This window comes from Pristiophorus japonicus, unplaced genomic scaffold (genome assembly GCF_044704955.1).
Source record: "Pristiophorus japonicus isolate sPriJap1 unplaced genomic scaffold, sPriJap1.hap1 HAP1_SCAFFOLD_906, whole genome shotgun sequence".
Lineage (NCBI taxonomy): Eukaryota > Metazoa > Chordata > Chondrichthyes > Pristiophoridae > Pristiophorus > Pristiophorus japonicus.
In genome coordinates, this window is record NW_027254831.1 from 6,011 (window position 1) to 24,208 (window position 18,198).

Genomic DNA, 18,198 nt, shown 5'->3' on the forward strand with positions numbered 1-18,198 from the left:
CGCCTGCCCCAGTCTCTCTCTCTCTCTCCGCCCTCCACCCCAGTCTCTCTCTCTCCCTCTCTCCGCCCCCCAGTCTCTCTCTCTCTCCATCCCCCCAGTCTCTCTCTCTTTCCGCCCCCCCAGTCTCTCTCTCTCCGCCCACCCCCAGTCTCTCTCTCTCCGCGCCCCCCAGTCTCTCTCTCTCCGCCCCTCCCAGTCTCTCTCTGCTCCCCCACCCCAGTCTCTCTCTCCCCCCCAACCCAGTCTCTCCCCCCCCGACCCCAGTCTCTCTCTGTCCCCCCCAGTCTCTCTCTCCACCCCCCCCAAGTCTCTCTCTCACCCCACCCCAGTCTCTCTCACCCCCCCGACCCCAGTCTCTCTCTCCCCCCCCGACCCCAGTCTTTCTCTCCCCCTCCGACCCCAGTCTCTCTCTCCCCCTCCGACCCCAGTCTCTCACTCCCCTCTGACCCCAGTCTCTCTCTCCCCCTCAGACCCCAGTCTCTCTCTCCCCCCTGACCCCAGTCTCTCTCTCCCCCCCAGACCCCTGTCTCTCTCTCCCCCCCCGACTCAGTCTCTCTCTCCACCCCCCCACCCCAGTCTCGCTCTCCGCCCCCCCAGTCTCTCTTTTCTCCGCCCCCACCTCCCATAGTCTCTCTCACTGTCTCTCCCAGTGTCTCTCTCTCTCCCACGATTAGTATATTTGAATTTCCAAAAGGCATTCGATAAGGTGCCACATAAAAGGTTGCTATGCAAGATAAAGGCTCATGGGTTTGGAGGTAACAGAGAGTCGGGATAGATGGGTCATTTTCCGGTCGGCAGGCTGTAACTAATGGGGTGCCGCAGGGATCAGTGCTGGGGCCTCAACTATTTACAATGACTATATTAATGACTTCGATGAAGGGACCGAGTGCAATGTATCCAAGTTTGCTCAACTACTGGGAAAGTAGGCTGTGAGTAGGACACAGAGAGCCTGCAAAGGGATATAGACAGGTTAAGTGAGTGAGCAATAAATTTGCAGATGGAGTATAACGTGAGGTTATTCTATTTGGTAGGAAGTAAAAAAAAACAGCGGGGGAAATATTTGCGTTCGGCAGCAAAGGTGTCGGTGTTGGGAAGTGGTCAGAGATGGCCTTATCTGTGATTGTCACGATGGGAGTAGCGAGGCCACGAGAGATGGCACGGTCAAGGAGGTGGCCATGAATATGGGTTGGGGAGTTCACATAGAGGGAGAGATTAAGGGAGGATAAGAGGAGAGCACGCATGATGAATTGAGATGGAAGTTGAAATCACCGAGGATGAGAAGTCGCTCGGTGCAGAGGCTGAGGGAGGAAAACAGTGAAGATATCTTGGTGGAACAAGGTGAGATGTTCAAAGGAGGAGAAAGTGCCGGAGGAGTAGGGGCACAGACCAAGGAGTGATTTGCTGATGAGAGCCACACCGCCACCATGGCGGTCTGGGCGGGGCAAGTGGTGGAAGGTATAGCCAGGCAGGGAGGCTTCACTTAAGGCAAATGTATCATCACCCTTCATCCAAGTTTCCGTCAGGGCCATGATGTTGATGCAATCATCCATGATAAGCTCATGGAAGGGAAAGGCCATGTTCGCAAGCGGATGGACATTCTGGAGGGAGATGCGGAGAGGGTCAGTGATAGCTGATCCACTGCCAACGTCCACAGGGTCAGCGTTGGGGGCGGGGTGAGTTTGGGTGGGGAGGAGATTGTAAAGATTAGCCCTGTGGGCGGATGCGCTGGGCAGGAAGGTCGGCGGGGGACTAGGATACGACAGTTGGTGTTGCTACTCGTGAGGAGGCAGCGACGAGTGCCACGTGGGTCCTTCGGAGGATGTCAAGAGAGGCACAGAGAGCAAGCTGTGGTCTTATGTAAGAGGGAGCCAAACCTGGGATACATAACAACATAAGAAATAGGAGCAGGAGTCGGCCATTTGGCCCCTCCAGCCTGATCTGCCATTCAATAAGATCATGGCTGATCTGATCATGGGCTCAACTCCACTTCCCCACCCACTCCCCATAACCCTTTACTCCCTTATTGCTCAAAAATCTGTCCATCTCCAGCTTAAATATATTCAATGACCCAACCTCCACAGCTCTCTAGGATAGAGAATTCCATAGATTTACAACCCTCTCAGAGAAGAAATTCCTTCTTTTCTCAGTTCTAAATGGGCGGCCCCTTATTCTTAAACTATGCCCCCTAGTTCTAAATTCCCCCACGAGTGGAAATATCCTCTCTGCATTCACCCTGTCAAGCCCCCTCAGTATCTTATATGTTTCAATAAGATCACCTCTCATTTTTCTAAACTCCAATGTGTATAGGCTCAACCTTTCTTCATAAGTCAACCCCTTCATCTCCGGAATCAACCTCGTGAACCTTCTCTGAACTACCTCCATTGCAAGTATATCCCTCCTTAAATAAGGAGACCAAAACTGTACGCAGTACTCCAGGTGTGGCCTCACCAATACCCTGTACAGATGTAGCAGGACTTCTCTGCTTTTATACTCCATCCCCCTTGCAATACAGGCCAACATTCCATTTGCCTTCCTGATTACTTGCTGTACCTGCATACTAACTTTTTGTGCTTCATGCACAAGGACCCCCAGGTCCCTCTGTACTGCAGCAATTTGAAATTTCTCTCCATTTAAATAATAATTTGCTTTTTTATTTTTATTGCCAAAATGGATAACTTCACACTTTCCCATATTATACTCCATCTGCCAAATATTTGCCCGTTCACTTAGCCTGTCTATATCCCTTTGCAGATTTTTTGTGTCCTCATAACTTGCTTTCCCATCTTTGTATCATCAGCAAACCTGGCTACATTACACTCGGCCCCTTCATCCAAGTCATTAATATAGATTGTAAATGTTTGGGGCCCTAGCACCGATCCCTGTGGCACCCCACGAGTTTTAGTTTGCCAACCTGAAAATGACCCATTTATTGCGACTCCGTTTTCTGTTAGTTAGCCAATCCTCTATCCATGCTAATATATTACCCCCAACCCTGTGAGCTCTTATCTTGTGCAGTAACCTTTTATGTGGCACCTTATCGAATGCCTCTGGAAATCTAAATACACCACATCCACTGGTTCCCCTTACCCACCCGGCTCGTTACATCCTCAAAGCACTCCAGCAAATTTGTCAAATTTGCCCTTCAGAAAACCATGCTGACTCTGTTTGACTGTATTATGCTTTTCCAAATGTCCTGCTATTGCTTCCTTAATAATGGATTCCAGCATTTTACCAACAATAGATGTTAGGCTAACTGGTCTATAGTTTCCTGCATTCTGTCTGCCTCCTTTTTAAATAGGGGCGTCACATTTGCTGTTTTCCAATCAGTTGGAACCTCTCCAGAATCCAGGGAATTTTGGTAGATTACAACCAATGCATCCATTATCTCTGCAGCCACTTCTTTTAAGACCTTAGAGTGCAGGTCATCAGGTCCAAGGGACTTGTCCACCTCAATCCAATTATTTTACCGAGTACTGTTTCTTTAGTGATAGTGATCATTTTAAGTTTCTCCCTCCCGATAGCCCCTTGATTATCCACTATTGGGATGTTTATGTGTCTTCTACCGTGAAAACTGTTATAAAATATTTGTTCAAAGTCTCTGCCATTTTCCTGTTCCCCATTATTAATTTCCCAGTTTCGACCTCTAAGGGATCAACGTTTACTTTAGCTATTCTCTTCCTTTTTATATGTCTGTATATACTATCAGGTTTTATATTTTTTGCTAGTTTACTCTCATAATCTATTTTCCCTCTCTTTATTATTTTGTCCCTTGCCTGACGACTAAAAAAGTTTTAAAAGTTTCCCAATTCTCCGGCCACCCACTAATTTTCACCACTTTATATGCCATTGTTTTCAATTTGATACCATCCTTACTTCCTTCATTAGTCACAGATACTTCTCCCTTCTCCTAAAGTCTTTTCTTCTTACTGGAATATATTTTTCTTGACAGTTATGAAATATATCCTTCAATGTCTGCCACTGTTTATCAACCGTCTTACACTTTAATCTATTTTCCCAGTCCACTTTAGCTAACTCTGCCTTCATATCTTTGTTAGGGCCTTTATTTAAGATCAGAACGCTGCTTTAAGATCCAACTTTCTCACCCTCTAATTGAATTTGAAATTCAATCATGCTATGATCACTCTTTCCAAGAGGATCCTTCACTGGGAGATCAGTTATTAATCCTGTCTCATTACACAGTACCAGATCCAAGATAGCCTGATGCCTGGTTGGTTATGCATGTAATGTTCAGAAAACTATCCCGCATACACTCTATGAACTCTTCTTTAAGGCTACCTTGTCCAATTTGATTTGTCCAATTAATATGAAGATTAAAATCGTCCATGATTATTGCCGTACTTTTCTTACAAGCCTCCATTATTTCTTGATTTATACTCAGTCTAACAGTGTAGCTACTGTTAGGGGGCCTATAGACTATGCCAACCAGTAACTTCTTCCCCTTATTAGTTCTTATCTCCACTCAAACTGATTCAACATCTTGATCTTCTGAGCCAATATCATTTCTCACTAACGACTGATCTCATTCTTTATTAACAGAGCTACCCCACCTCCTTTTCCTTTCTGCCTATCCTTCAGAATTATCAAATACCCCATAATATTCAGTTCGCAGCGTTAGTCACCTTGCAACCACATCTCTGTAATGCTATCAGATCATACCTATTTGTATCTATTTGTGCCGTCAACTCATTGATCCTGTTACGAATGCTGCGTGCATTCAGATAAAGAGCTTTTAATTTTGTTTCTTCACCATTTTCCCTGCTTTGACCCCACTTTCTGATACACTCTTATGTTTATACTTTCTGTCCCTTCCTGTCATGCTCTGGTTATCATTCCCCCCGTGCTGCCTGGCTCTATTGCCTTCTCCTTGCTCTTTGACTTTTTAAATTTCCGCTCAGCTGAATCCTCCCACCCCCAGTATTTAGTTTAAAGCTCTCTCTGCAGCCCTAGTTATTCGATTCGCCAGGATACTAGTTATTCAGATGGCGGCAGGAGAGTAGGAAGGTTGAAGAGTAATGACGGGTTAGGGTAGGGATTTGGGAAAGAAGAGATAAGAGGTGGTATGATGACAGGAGAGAGCGGTCAGGGAGGGATAGAGAGAAATGGAAAAGGGGGAGAAAAACCTGGGAATAGAAGTGAACGGCTCAGGTCCAGAGCAGCAGGCAAAGTGTGCACGTGAATGGACACGGGAAAACTCAAGTTACATCGGCCTGGTTATGTAGCAATTATAGGGTTGCATATAACTTGGTGGTAGCAGGAAATAGGTGGGTGACATTAGTCGGAAGTCCAGAGTTAAAGTCGGATGTCCCGTGGAGGGAGAAAGTTGATGTAGGTAGGATGGAGTCGACGTGGAGCATCAGCGAAATGTTGTCCAAGTTCAGAGACAGGTGTAGCAGGCGATAAGTCCAGCAGCTATTTGAAGGGTGGAGAATTGGAGGATGGAGGTTATTGCCATGATAATGAAAATCAGTTGTGGTGCAGAAAGATGATGGCGAAGTTAACGCGAAGTTTGAGGCCACGTAGATCAAAAGCGGCGGAGAAAATGTGAAACCACAAGCCAGCGACCAGCAAAGCAGGAAAACTCATAGAACAAGTCTGCACAGAGCCGGATAACAGAGTCACTTAAACAGAGTTTCTTGTTTGTGAATTTGGAAAGAGTGGGAATTCAGAGAAGAGGAGGAAGGAGTTGTTCCTTTTTGCCTACATATTGTAGTGCTTTGTATTACAGGTAGATATTTAATTTAATTGCCCATAACTTAATCTAGATCAATTAAGTAGTCAAGAAACAAAACTGTAAATTAAGTTAGCTAAATATAAATGTAATTAAATAGAACACTGTCATATAGGGATGGCAGGGCAGGTGGTGTGCTGCAACTGCAGCATGTGGGAGTTTGTGGAACGCATTGTGATCCCGCACACAACCATGTTTGCAGTAAGTGCCTGCATCTGAGATGGAGTCTGAGGTGCAGACATTGCAGGGCATCAGGGAGGGGGAAGAGTTATCTGGACACTTTGATCCAGGAGCCAGTCATACCCCTTAGGTTAGATAGTGGTACAGGTTTGCTAACTGGTCAGGGACAGGAGGGTGTGACTGCAACTCAGGCAGGTAAGGGGACCCCAGGTGCAGTGCTGGAGGAGCCTCAGCCTTTGCCCTTATCCAACAGGTATGAGGTTCTTGCTGCCTGTGTGGATAAGGGAAAAGCCTGCAGGATGGATGAGCAAGCTGACCATGGGACTATGGTGCAGCGGGTCATTCAAGTGGCGGGAGAGAAAGGGAATATAGTTGTGGTAGGGGACAGTATAGTCAGAGGGATAGATACTGTTCTCTGCAGGGAGTTCCGAAGGTTGTGCTGCCTGCCCGGTGCCTGCGTTAAAGACATCTCCTCGCAGCTGGAGAAGAACGTGGAATGGGAAGGGAAGGATTCAGTTGTCGTGGTCCACGTAGGAACCAACGACACAGGTAGAACTATAATGAGGTTCTACTGAGAGAGTTTGAGCAGTTGGGGTCCAAATCACAAAGCAGAACCTCAAAGGTAATAATCTCTGGATTGTTACCTGAGCCACGCACCAATTGGTATAGGGATTAGCAGATTAGAAGGTTCAATGTGTGGCTCAAAGAGTGGTGTGGGAGGTAGGGGCACTGGCACCAGTACTGGGGAAAGAGGGAGCTGTTCCATTGGGATGGGCTCCTCTGAAACTGGACTGTGATCAGTGTCCTGGTGAATCGAATAACTAGGTGTGGTACACAAGACGCTAAACTAATGAGGGGGAAGGGGAGTGGGAGGGGGATTCAGGAAAGTGTGAGTTTAAAAGCAGCAAGAGAAATGTCAAGGCTCTGGAGCAGAGTTGAGGGTAAAAATAAGCAGAGTGGGTCAGGAAGGGGCAGAGAGGGTAACAAAGGTAATAGGGCATTGTCGACTATGATGTCATCAGGGAAAAATAGTAAAAAGTCAAAGCTAAAGGCACTATATCTGAATGCGCGAAAATAGAAGAATTAATAGCGCAGATAGAAATTAATCGGTTTGATCTAATAGCCATTACGGAGACATGGTTGCAAAGTGTCCACAGTTGACTAAATATTGCAGAATATTTAACTTTTAGAAGAGATAGGCAAAATGGGTAAATGCCAGCGTGATGCCCTGTGCAGCATGAGGTGGCTCAGGAGAAGGTCGGCACTCCTGTTGTTGCTCATGTGGCTGTTGCTCACCACACTCTGAGGACCCAGATGAGAAAGCATAAATCGGGCCCATTCTGATTGTTTAGATGCCACATCCATTTGAATTGACAGAAGCAATCTGTTAATGGTCAGAAATGTTCCTTCAAGAAGATTACAGTGAATATAGAGTTCACTACAAACTATTCCAAAGTGTATGAAGCCGAAGGCACTAGCTCTATGTAGGTCACTTGCAATCAGAATCAGGGGAATTTATAATGGGCAACAAGGAAATGGCAGACCAATTGAACAAATACTTTGGTTCTGTCTTCACTAAGGAAGACACGAATAACCTCCTGAAAATACTAAGGGACCAAGGGTCTATCGAGAAGGGGGAACTGAGGGAAATCCTTATTAGTCAGGAAATGGTGTTCGGGAAATTGAAGGGACTGAAGGCCAATAAATCCCCAGTGCCTGATAGTCTGCATCCCACAATACTTAAGGAAGTGGTCCATGAAATAGTGGATGCATTGGTGGTCATTTTCCAACATTGTATAGACACTGGTTCAGTTCCTATGGATTGGAGGGTAGCTAATGTAACCCCACTTTTTAAAAAAGGATGGAGAGAGAAAACATGGAATTATAGACTGGTTAGCCTGACATCGGTAGTGGGGAAAATGATGGAATCGATTATTAAAGATGTAATAGCAGCGCATTTGGAAAGCAGTGACAGGATCGGTCCAAGTCAGCATGGATTTATGAAAGGGAAATCATGCTTGACAAATCTTCTAGAATTTTTTGAGGATGTAACTATTAGAGTGGACAGAGGGGAACCAGTGGATGTGGTGTATTTGGACTTTCAAAAGGCTTTTGACAAGGTGCAATACAAAAGATTAGTGTGCAAAATTAAGGCACATGGTATTGGGGGTAATGTATTGATGTGGATAGAGAACTGGTTGGCAGACAGGAAGCAAAGAGTGGGAATAATCGGGACCTTTTCAGAATGGCAGGCAGTGACTAGTGGGGTGCCGTAGGGTTCAGTGTTGGGACCCCAGCTATTTACAATTTACATTTATGATTTAGACAAAGGAATGGAATGTACTATCTCCAAGTTTGCAGATGACATTAAGCTGGGTGGCAGTGCGAGCTGCGAGGAGGATGCTAGGAGGCTGCAGGGGGATTTGGACAGGTTAGGTGAGTGGGCAAATGCATGGCAGATGCGGTATAATGTGGATAATGTGAGGTTATCCACTTTGGATGCAAAAACAGGAAGGCAGATTATTATCTGAATGGTAACAGGTTAGTAAAAGGGGAGGTGCAACGAGACCTGGGTGTCATGGTACATCAGTCATTGAACGTAGGCATGCAGGTACAGCAGGCAGTAAAGGATGGCATGGTGGCCATCATAGTGAGGGGATTTGAGTACAGGGGCAGGGAGGTCTTACTGCAGTTGTACAGGGCCTTGGTGAGACCTCACCTTGAGTATTGTGTTCAGTTTTGGTCTCCTGAGGAAGAACATGCTTGCTATTGAGGGAGTGCAGGGAAGGTTCACCAGACTGATTCCCGGGATGGCTGGACTGACATATGAAGAAAGACTGGATCGACTAGGCTTATATTCACTGGAATTTAGAAGAATGAGAGGGGATCTCATAGAAACATATAAAATTCGGACAGGATTGGACAGGTGAGATGCAGGAAGAATGTTCCCGATGTTGGGGAAGTCAAGAACCAGGGGTCACAATCTAAGGATAAGGGGTAAGCCATTTAGGACCGAGATGAGAAGACATTTCTTCACTCAGAGAATTGTGAACCTGTGGAATTCTCTACTGTTGAGGCCAGTTCGTTAGATAGATTCAAAAGGGAGTTAAATGTGGCCCTTATGGTTAAAGGGATCAAGGGGTATGGAGAGAAATCAGGAATGGGATACTAAAGTTGCAAAAATTATCAGCCATGATCATATTGAATGGTGGTGCAGGCTCGAAGGGCCAAATGGCCTACTCCTGCACCTATTTTCTATGTTTCTATGTTAATTGCCTGGCCCGGGTCTGTGAGCCACAGGCAGACCCGACAGTTGAGAAACTGATACGGAGGCGTGTTCAGAATGGGATCTCGCCCCGCTGTCAATTAGCCTCCAAACCCAAACTCGCAGGGCTGGGAAGATTCCGGCCATAGTGTGGAGGACGAATTCATAGTATGTATACAAGATAGTGTTCTAGATCAGTATGTTGAGGAACCAAATAGGGACAGGCTATTTTAGATCTAGTATTGTGCAATGAGAAAGTGTTAATTAATAACCCTGTAGTAAAGGGGCCCTTAGGGAAGAGTGATCATAATATGATAGAATGTTATGTTTAGCTTGAAAGTGACTTAATTAAATCTGAAACTAGGGTCTTAAATCTAAACAAAGGAAACTATGTAGGCATGAGGGGAGAGTAGGCTAAGGTAGATTGGGAAATTACGTTAAAAGGTATGACGGTAAACGAGCAATGGCTGGCATTTAAATAATTAATACATAATTTACAACAAATATACATTCCTTTAAGGCACAAAAAACCCACAGGAAAAGTGGTCCAACTGTGGCTAACAAGAGAAGTTAAAGATAGTATTCGATCTGTAAGGGATGGTTTTCAGGGGGTCAGCTTTCCCTTCTGACCTTATATGAGCGGTTCCGAATCGCTCTCACACCCTTGGTTCTGGACTCTGGAATTATGAAGGGACTGTGACAGACTTGGACAGACAATCGGTTTCAAGGTAGGAAGCAGGTATGGCTTTATTGTGTTTAAAAAGAAGTAAAAGGCACATCTTTAATAACACACACAGAATAGTAATACCAATACACACTGAGGGGTACAACACATAAAATGTCAAATTACAGCCTGTGGGGAAAAGAATACAGCTTAAACTCTAAATGGGATGAAGAGGAGAATGCAAATACATTTACACAAGTTATCCCAGCCTCCCCCCTCCCAATTCCCCTTACTAACTAAGTTATAGCTCTGGGGGCTCAGGGGCTATGCTCACCAATCCACTTTGGACAGTTGTCAGTGAATCGCAGTTTCAGGGTTCGCTGCACTTGGCCTTCTAGGCGAGCTGTACCCCGGACGGAGGAGAGGACTTCGGACTGCGTAGTCTTCGGTTGGGGTGTGTCCGTTGATGCGGTAAGTTGCGTTTTGGATGGTTGGGTAAGTACCCACTTTCTTTGGTTAGGAATAGTTTTAGTTCGTCCTTTTTGGTAATTTCTCATCCGTTGGGTCGTTCAGAAGTAGATTGTAGAGTGGTTGTCAATTTGGCTGCTGACAACCTTCAGTTTCGTGGGCCTCGTGCTCGGTCAGTTCTTGATGAGTTCTAGTAGTTTCCTTCACTATTCCATTTCTTCACTCCCCAGCTCCGGCTGCTTGTGTCTGTGTTTGAGTCTGTGAGTTTTTCCTTGTAAAACTGGGAATAGATATACCCCAAAAAGGCTTCCTTATCTCCCACCAAATCTGGCCCAGCTCTTTGTTTCGATTTTGCAGCCCAGCTAACTGAAACTTGATTAAGTGGTTTTAATCTGGCGTTAATAGGCTTTTCGAAGTTGATGAGCTCTCATCCATTGTGCTCGTCTAGCCTGAGCCAGATATTTCTATGCCTGTTGAAATGCTGTTCTAATATGTATGTGACATTTGGGTCCTCTGGGTGGGGTGATAATGTTTCTTCCATGAACGATTGTTTAAATGCTAATGTTTTCTAGGGGCAAGGTTTGAGGGTAAACAGTTCCCAGACAATTTTATTAGCTCCAATGTCCAAACTGGCCCTTTCGAGATTGACTCCACCCCTTTTCTTGCAGACCCAACATTCATCTTTTAAAAATCCCAAATTCGATTAAAGTTCGTAGTTGCTTCCATGTGCATTTTAGGATTTCAAACTTTCTGGTAGATAGTTCCAAATTAAATTCCCTTTCCTATGAGTCCAAACACTGGGGGCGGGGGGTCCCCTTTTATCCCCTGCAGGCCTCATCTGCCCTTTTAAACTCATTTGTGTCCCGAAGTTTTTCCTTCCATTTTAAAAGTCCAGATAGGGATTCTTCTCCTCTGCAGGGGAAAGGTACAAGGAATCTTTGCGAAATATTGGTAAATTCTACAGATCAAAGAAGGAGGCTAATAATGTTGCCAAAAAGAGCAGTAAGCCTGAGGATTGGGAGTGTTTCAGAATTCAGCAAAGGAGGACCAAGAAATTGATAAAGAAAGAGAAAATAGAACATGAGAGTAAACTAGCGAGAGATATAAAAACAGACTATAAAAACTTCTATAGGTATGTAAAAAGGAAAAGATTAGTGAAAGTAAATGTGGGTTCCTTACAGGTTGAGATGGAAAAATTATAATGAGGAACAAGGAAATGGCAGAGAAATTAAACAAATAATTTGGGGGCGAAATTGCCCTGTGTCCCACTTGTAGGCGGTAACCAGCTGGGACCGGGACTTCCTGCTCCTGGCCCGCCCCCGCCGCTGAATTGTGCTTACCGTCCCTCACAGGAAGTGAAGCGCAATCTGGTGCCCTCCACTTCCTTTATGGACGAGGCACTACTGGAGCAGGGAGTGAAGCACTACACAGACACTCCACATACTGTTGACACGCTTCAACACCCACCCCTTAGCTTAAAGGGGAGAACCTCTGATGACCCTGCATTCAAAGCCCCAATGGGGGCGCTTGGCAAAATCGGCGGATTTTTTTTGGGTGGTTTGGCCCAAACCTCCCCTTTAACTTGCGCTGTGCGAGCAGTCGACTGCCCTGTAGCCGCCCACTGAACCTGTCGCTGGCTTCAGCGGGCAATATCCAATTTAGGGTCTGGGGCGCTGACTATGGTGATCATGTTATCATCGCCGGTGAAGCAGGGCGCTACGGGTTACCGCCGCCGCTAAAGCCCCCGGAATTTAGCAGGAGTTGTTAGCGGTGCCGCACCCGGGCCAAAACTCATTTGCCGCCCGTTAACCGCCCCCCGCCCCCCCCCCGGGGCACTAACGGGAGGCGCAAACGACCCAAATTTCTAGGCCTAGATGTCCAGAGAAGTCCAGGAATTCAGAAAACAAATTTGAGAAGCAGAGAGCAGAGGTGGGGAATGGGTAATGGAGATTTAAAGCTGTGAAATTGTGGTTGGGGCTAAAATGCACCAACTGATGGATCCTGGGGAACTTGATCAGTGCCAGTGCGGAGATTTGGGAGAGAAAGGGCAAAGGATGGCATGGGATTCCTGGGGGTAGAAGTGAAGCGTTCCAGAGCTCCTTATGGGACTGCCAGCCGAGTGGCAGATATCCACGGTCAATTACAGTTTTAAAGTGACGTCTCTGGATCTTTTTGTATCTGTGGAGAGATCTGACATAGAATTTACACACATAAACAGGCCATTCGGCCCAATTGGTCTATGCCCGTGTTTGTGCTCCACACGAGCCTCCTCCCACCCTGCTTCATCTCATCCTATCAGCATAACCTTTTATTCCTTTCTCCCTCATGTACTTATATAACTTCCTCTTAAATGCTATTCATAGAATTAATTAGAGTATGCAGCAGAGACACATTCCATTTGATCCAACCAGTCCATGCCAACAATTAGGCTCCACTAGAGCCTAGGTGATCAGATAAGTTAAAGTGGAGATGGTTAAATCGGAGAGGTGATATTAGCAGGAGACAGGATGAGAGAAATCAAAGCAGTAAAAGACACAGAGAGCGTGTGAAGGAGACTGCGTGAATGGCGGGAGAGGTAGGTAGAAAGGTCAGTGTGCCAAGACGGACAAAATGGAGCAGACCCAGTGCCGGCAGGGCCTGCTGGAAGAATAAACAGGTGGGCACCGAGGGTGCAGACCACCCTGTCCATACGGTGTTATGATGGGTGGTGGAGTGGAGTCCCCATGCCCAGCACCAATCTGCTCCTTCCTCCCATCCCTGGACATTCCAGCTCATCCATCGAACATCGCCAGCACCTTCTGCCAGAGAGAACATGGAAGCTGCAGTGAAAGTTGTTGATGTTAAGGTTAAGGCCAAGGGGCTGCAAAGTGTCTTGTAGGATGCTGAGATATTGTTCCTCACTTGAGTTGAACTTCGTTTGAACAGTGTAGAAGGCCAAAGACAAAAAGGTCAGAGTGGGAGGGAGAATTGAAGTGGCAAAACAGAGTGAGCTTGGTGATGATCGCTCCTGAAGAGGAGTTTGAAACTGAGTGGACAGTCAGCAAAACCAGGCAAGTAAATGAGAATCAGTTCCAATTAATTAAGTCGAAAGTCAAGCAGACATTAGATTGTAGTAATGGCAGGATCAGGAGATAAAGTGAATGATGCATTATGAATAATGTGAGATAGCCTGGATTTGCAATATATACAGAAGGATTGGAGATGCAAGGAGATTAATTGAGAATTACATCACAGCACTGCAAGGGGTTACCTTTAGGATATAGAAAGACACTAGCCACGAGAATGAGATCGGGAGTTCTGAGGGATTTAAGTCAGGGGATAGATAGCCTGTTTTGTAGCCATTAATGCATTGCCTCCCAAGTGCCAGAGTAGGAAACAGAACAGAGCTGGCAGAATAAGTTCTAAGAATGGAGAGATCTAGCCAGAAGTCACAGTTCATATAGGAACCAATAAAATAGGAAAGCACAGGATGGAGGCGTGACCAATAGAGAGATTTGGTCACTCTCAGAAAGACCAAGGATCTCAGCATATTTGCACAGGTGTCTGAAAGTAAATTTAAAAGTTAGGTACTGTTAACTTTGTCAAGCTGCAGGGAACGTGTAATATTGTCTGGTATGCAAGAAGTTACTTCAAAGATATTATTCCAAAGCAGCATTGTGTGTCCCCTATCCAATTTTGACAGCTTGAAAATCGGTTGGGTACAGACTGATAGTTGCATCCTACTGTAAGTGGCAGCTATATTTGTGGGAAAACACTGCTTGAATTCTGTGAAAGGCAGACCACCTAATGAGAGATACATTTTTAATATCCTTTGCTTCTCAGTATTGTGAAAGGATTTTTATGGTATATGTGATGTGGATTATGTTACTTATGAGATGCTCAATGATGCCAAACCTGAGGGTAATATTTAATGTAAAAATCCAAAACTGAACAGAGATCTTTGAGAAAGAGTTTGAGTGGGAAAAATGTGTCCCCTTAGTGCCGTCAATGGGGCACGAGACCAGTCTCGCTCGAGGCAAGGTGAATCCAGTGCCGCCGCCAAATCTGGCACTGCCCCGTAGCGCCACCAGTAAGAGGTATTGCCGGGAACGACAACATCAGGTAGATAGGAAAGGGCAGGGTGTGTGAGATCAGAAAGATCAGTGAGTGTGCAATGCTCAATAACCACCCGATTTGCAAAATTCATTCTTGCCACTTATCTCAATGCCTGGAGTAAACACCGCCAAGGAGAGCTGGCATGCAGCACCAGGAAACCGGCTCCAGGGACATTCGTTAAAGGGATCATCAGTCAGGAGAGAGAAAATGGGGAACGACAGACCAGTTAGCCGGATATCAGTACGAGGAAAAATGCTAGAATCTATTTTTAAGGACATGGCAATGGGGCACTTCGAAAATAATAATGGGATTGGGCAGAGTCAACTTGGATTTATGAAAGGGAAATCATGTTTACCAAATCTGTTAGAGTATTTTGAGTTTGTAACCAGCAGAATAGATAAGGGGGAAACCAGTGGATGTGGTGTATTTGAATTTTCAGAATGCATTTGATATGGTGCCAAACAAGAGGTTACTAAACAAAATTAGGGCTCATGGGATTGAGGGTAATATACTAGCATGGATTGAGAATAGGACAGAAAACAGAGAGTAGGAATAAACGGGTCATTTTCGGGTTGGCAGACTGTAACTAGTGGGATACCGCAAGGATCCGTCCTTGTGCCCAGCTATTCACAATCTATATCAATGATTTGGATGAGGGGACCAAATATAATATATCCAAGTTTGTTAATGTTACAAAGCTAGGTGGGAATGTAAGTTGTGAGGAGGATGCAAAGAGGCTTCAGGGGGATATAGACAGGCTAAGTGAGTGGGCAAGAACATGGCAAAGTTAACCACCTTGGTAGGAAAAATAGAAAAGCAGAGTATTTTTTAAATGGTGAGAGATTGGCAAATGTTGGTGTTCAGAGGGACCTGGCTGTCCTTGTACATGAATCACTGAAAATTAACATGCAGGTACAGCAAGCAATTAAGAAAGCAAATGGTATGTTGGCCTTTATTACAAGAAGATTTGAGTATAAGAGTAACGATGTCTTACTGTAATTGTATCATCGTCATCATGATCATCATAGGCGGTCCCTCGAACGAGGATGACTTGCTTCCACATGAGTTTGTAGATATTTCAATAAAGGACCCAATGTTCCAGTCCTGAACTTCAGGGGTGGAAGATGCCTGTGCGTGGATTTTTTTAACGTGTGGTGACCGTTGCTCATTAGCCACCATACGGGCTTGACAGAGCTGGGCCTTTATCCAGTGGCAAGGGTTGAGCAGGACGACTGGAGACCAGCTCTGCTGCACGGACCTAGTGTGCACACATATCGCAGTGTGGGCTGGCCCATGCTGACCCTAGGCCCTCGGCTCTTCTGGGACCCATGACCTCATTTTTCGCACCTCCGTCATGATCTCGCGCCGCTCCTCCGCCACAAACATAATTGTGTGCAATTATATAGGCCCCTGGTGAGACTGCACCTGGAGTATTGTGTACAGTTTTGGTCTCCTTACCCAAGGAAGGATATACTTGCCATTGAGAGAGTGCAACGAAGGTTCACCAGGCTGATTCCTGGGATGGGGGGATTATCCTATGAGGAGAGATTGAGTAAACTGGGCCTATATTCTCCAGAGTTTAGAAGAATGAGAGGTGATCTCATTGAAACAGACAAAATTCATACAGGGCTAGACAGGGTAGATGCAGGGAGGGTGTTTCCCCTGTCTGGGCAGTCTAGAACCAGGAGTCACAATTTCAGAATAAGGGGTTGGCCATTTAGGACTGAGATGAGGAGAAACTTCTTCACTTCTTCAGAGGGTGGTGAATCTTTGGAATTATTTTCCCCAGACGGCTGTGGAGGCTCAGTCTTTGAGTATATTCATGACAGAAATCGATAGACTTTGAACATTAAGGGATTATGGAGACAGTGTAAAGAGGGGAAATGGGGAAAAGAGGTGAACTAATTCAAATTATGAAGGAGATCAGTAGGGTAGACTTACAGAAGATGATTTCACTTGAGGCAGAATCCAAACTAGGAGCCATTAATAAATCCAAGTCACTAATAAATCCAAGACTGAATTCAGGATAAACTTCTTTTACAGTGGTTAAAATGTGGAACTCGCTCCCACAATGAGCAGTTGAGGTGAATAGCATGGATGTAACTGAGGGGAAGTTAGACATGAACATGAGGGTGAAAGGGTGAAAAGGTTATGCTGATAGGATTAGGTGAAGGTCTGTTTCTGTGTTAATTCTATAGAATGTCACCAAATTGAGAATGATTTCAAACAATAAAAGGGTTATATTATGTGAACAGGTTGCATAAACTAGGCTCATATTCCCTTGAGTATGGAAGATTCAGGACAAAGCACCCCATCCATCACCTTAAACATTCACTCTCTCCACCACCGGCGCACCGTGGCTGCAGTGTGCACCATCCATAAGATGCACTGCAGCAACTCGCCAAGGCTTCTTCGACAGCACCTCCCAAACCTGTGACCTCTACCGCGACTCACTCACACACCATCCGGACTTGGAAATATATCGCCGTTCCTTCATCATCGCTGGGTCAAAACTCTGTAACTCCCTCCCTAACAGCACTGTGGGAGTACCTTCACCACACGGACTGCAGCGGTTCAAGAAGGCAGCTCACCACCACCTTCTCAAGGGCAATTAGGGATGGGCAATAAGTGCTGGCCTTGCCAGCGACGCCCACATCCCATGAATGAATGAGTTTTTAAAAACACCAGGGTGATCTACAGCCACTGTTGCCTGATTGGCTGCATCCAGTAAGATGCCACTAACTACCTGTGCAGACCTGGGCACACCGATCGACCAATACCAATGGCGACCTGCCTGCTCAAGGTCTGGGTCAAAAGAGAGGCAGATGCAGAGTTATGCAATGGGCAATAATCTATTTGCCTCAATGTGGCAAGAAGTGCACTTCCTACCTTCAAATGAATACTGTGGGCTCCTCTGCTCTGTGCTCAGTCTCTTCCCGTTTCCCAGGCCTTGCCTGTGGGCTATCTCACCACCAGCCCAGAGAACTGCAACTGGAGCCCAGTTAGTGCTCACAGTTGGTGGGATTTATTCCAATGAGGCCTAAGGATAGCCCCCTCTTCAGGCGGTTAATGCCCTGATCATTTAGTGCAAGTTATCAGGCACTATCAAACTTAAGCCTCAGTCTCTATGATCCAGGTGATGACACCAATCCCGTCCAGATTCCTCTCATTAATGATTCATGCTGTAGCTTTTTAAAAATTTGTTTCTGCGATGTTGGTGTCACTGACAAGGCCGGCATTTATTGCCCATCCCTAACTGCCTTTGAGAAGGTTGTGGTGAGACGCTGCCTTGAACCGCTGCAGTCCGTGTGGTGAAGGAAATCCCACAGTGCTGTTCGGGATTTTGACCCAGCGACGATGAAGGAACGGCAATATACTTCTTAGTCCGAATGATGTGTGACTTGGAGGGGAATGTGGAGGGGGTGGTGTTCTCATGCGCCTGCTGTCCTTGCCCTAGAGGTTGCGGATTTGGGAGGTGCTGTCTAAGCGTGTTATTGGAGCTGCACTCATCCAGGCAAATGGAGAGTATTCCAGTGATATTATCTGGTGCACATTAGGAGCATTTCTTTAAAATACACAGGTGGTCTCATTATCCTGTTTGACCCATGCAGGTCATGGAGGTTCCTAATTTCCTGAATCCCAAGACTGATAATAACCTTCCGGTGATCAATCCCCTTTGCTGCTCATTTCATTCAGTAATATCACTGTAATAAAGCTACTCGGCTGGGAAAAGTAGCAGACGCTTAAAGCACCTGTGGCCCTGTATCAGGTCAGGGG

The 18,198-nt window shown here is 45.8% G+C and overlaps 1 protein-coding gene across 1 annotated transcript in view; it reads left to right on the plus strand.

Moving 5' to 3' along the window:
• The first annotated feature begins 1,274 nt into the window (after nt 1-1,274).
• The window catches only part of LOC139257746 (aldo-keto reductase family 1 member D1-like), a 29,954-nt gene continuing 13,030 nt past the window's right edge, over nt 1,275-18,198 (plus strand). Inside the window, exons 1-3 of the mRNA XM_070874609.1 lie at nt 1,275-1,338; nt 6,395-6,459; nt 17,369-17,422. Of these exons, the coding sequence (XP_070730710.1) occupies nt 1,275-1,338; nt 6,395-6,459; nt 17,369-17,422 (183 nt within the window). The remainder of the gene's footprint in view (nt 1,339-6,394; nt 6,460-17,368; nt 17,423-18,198) is intronic.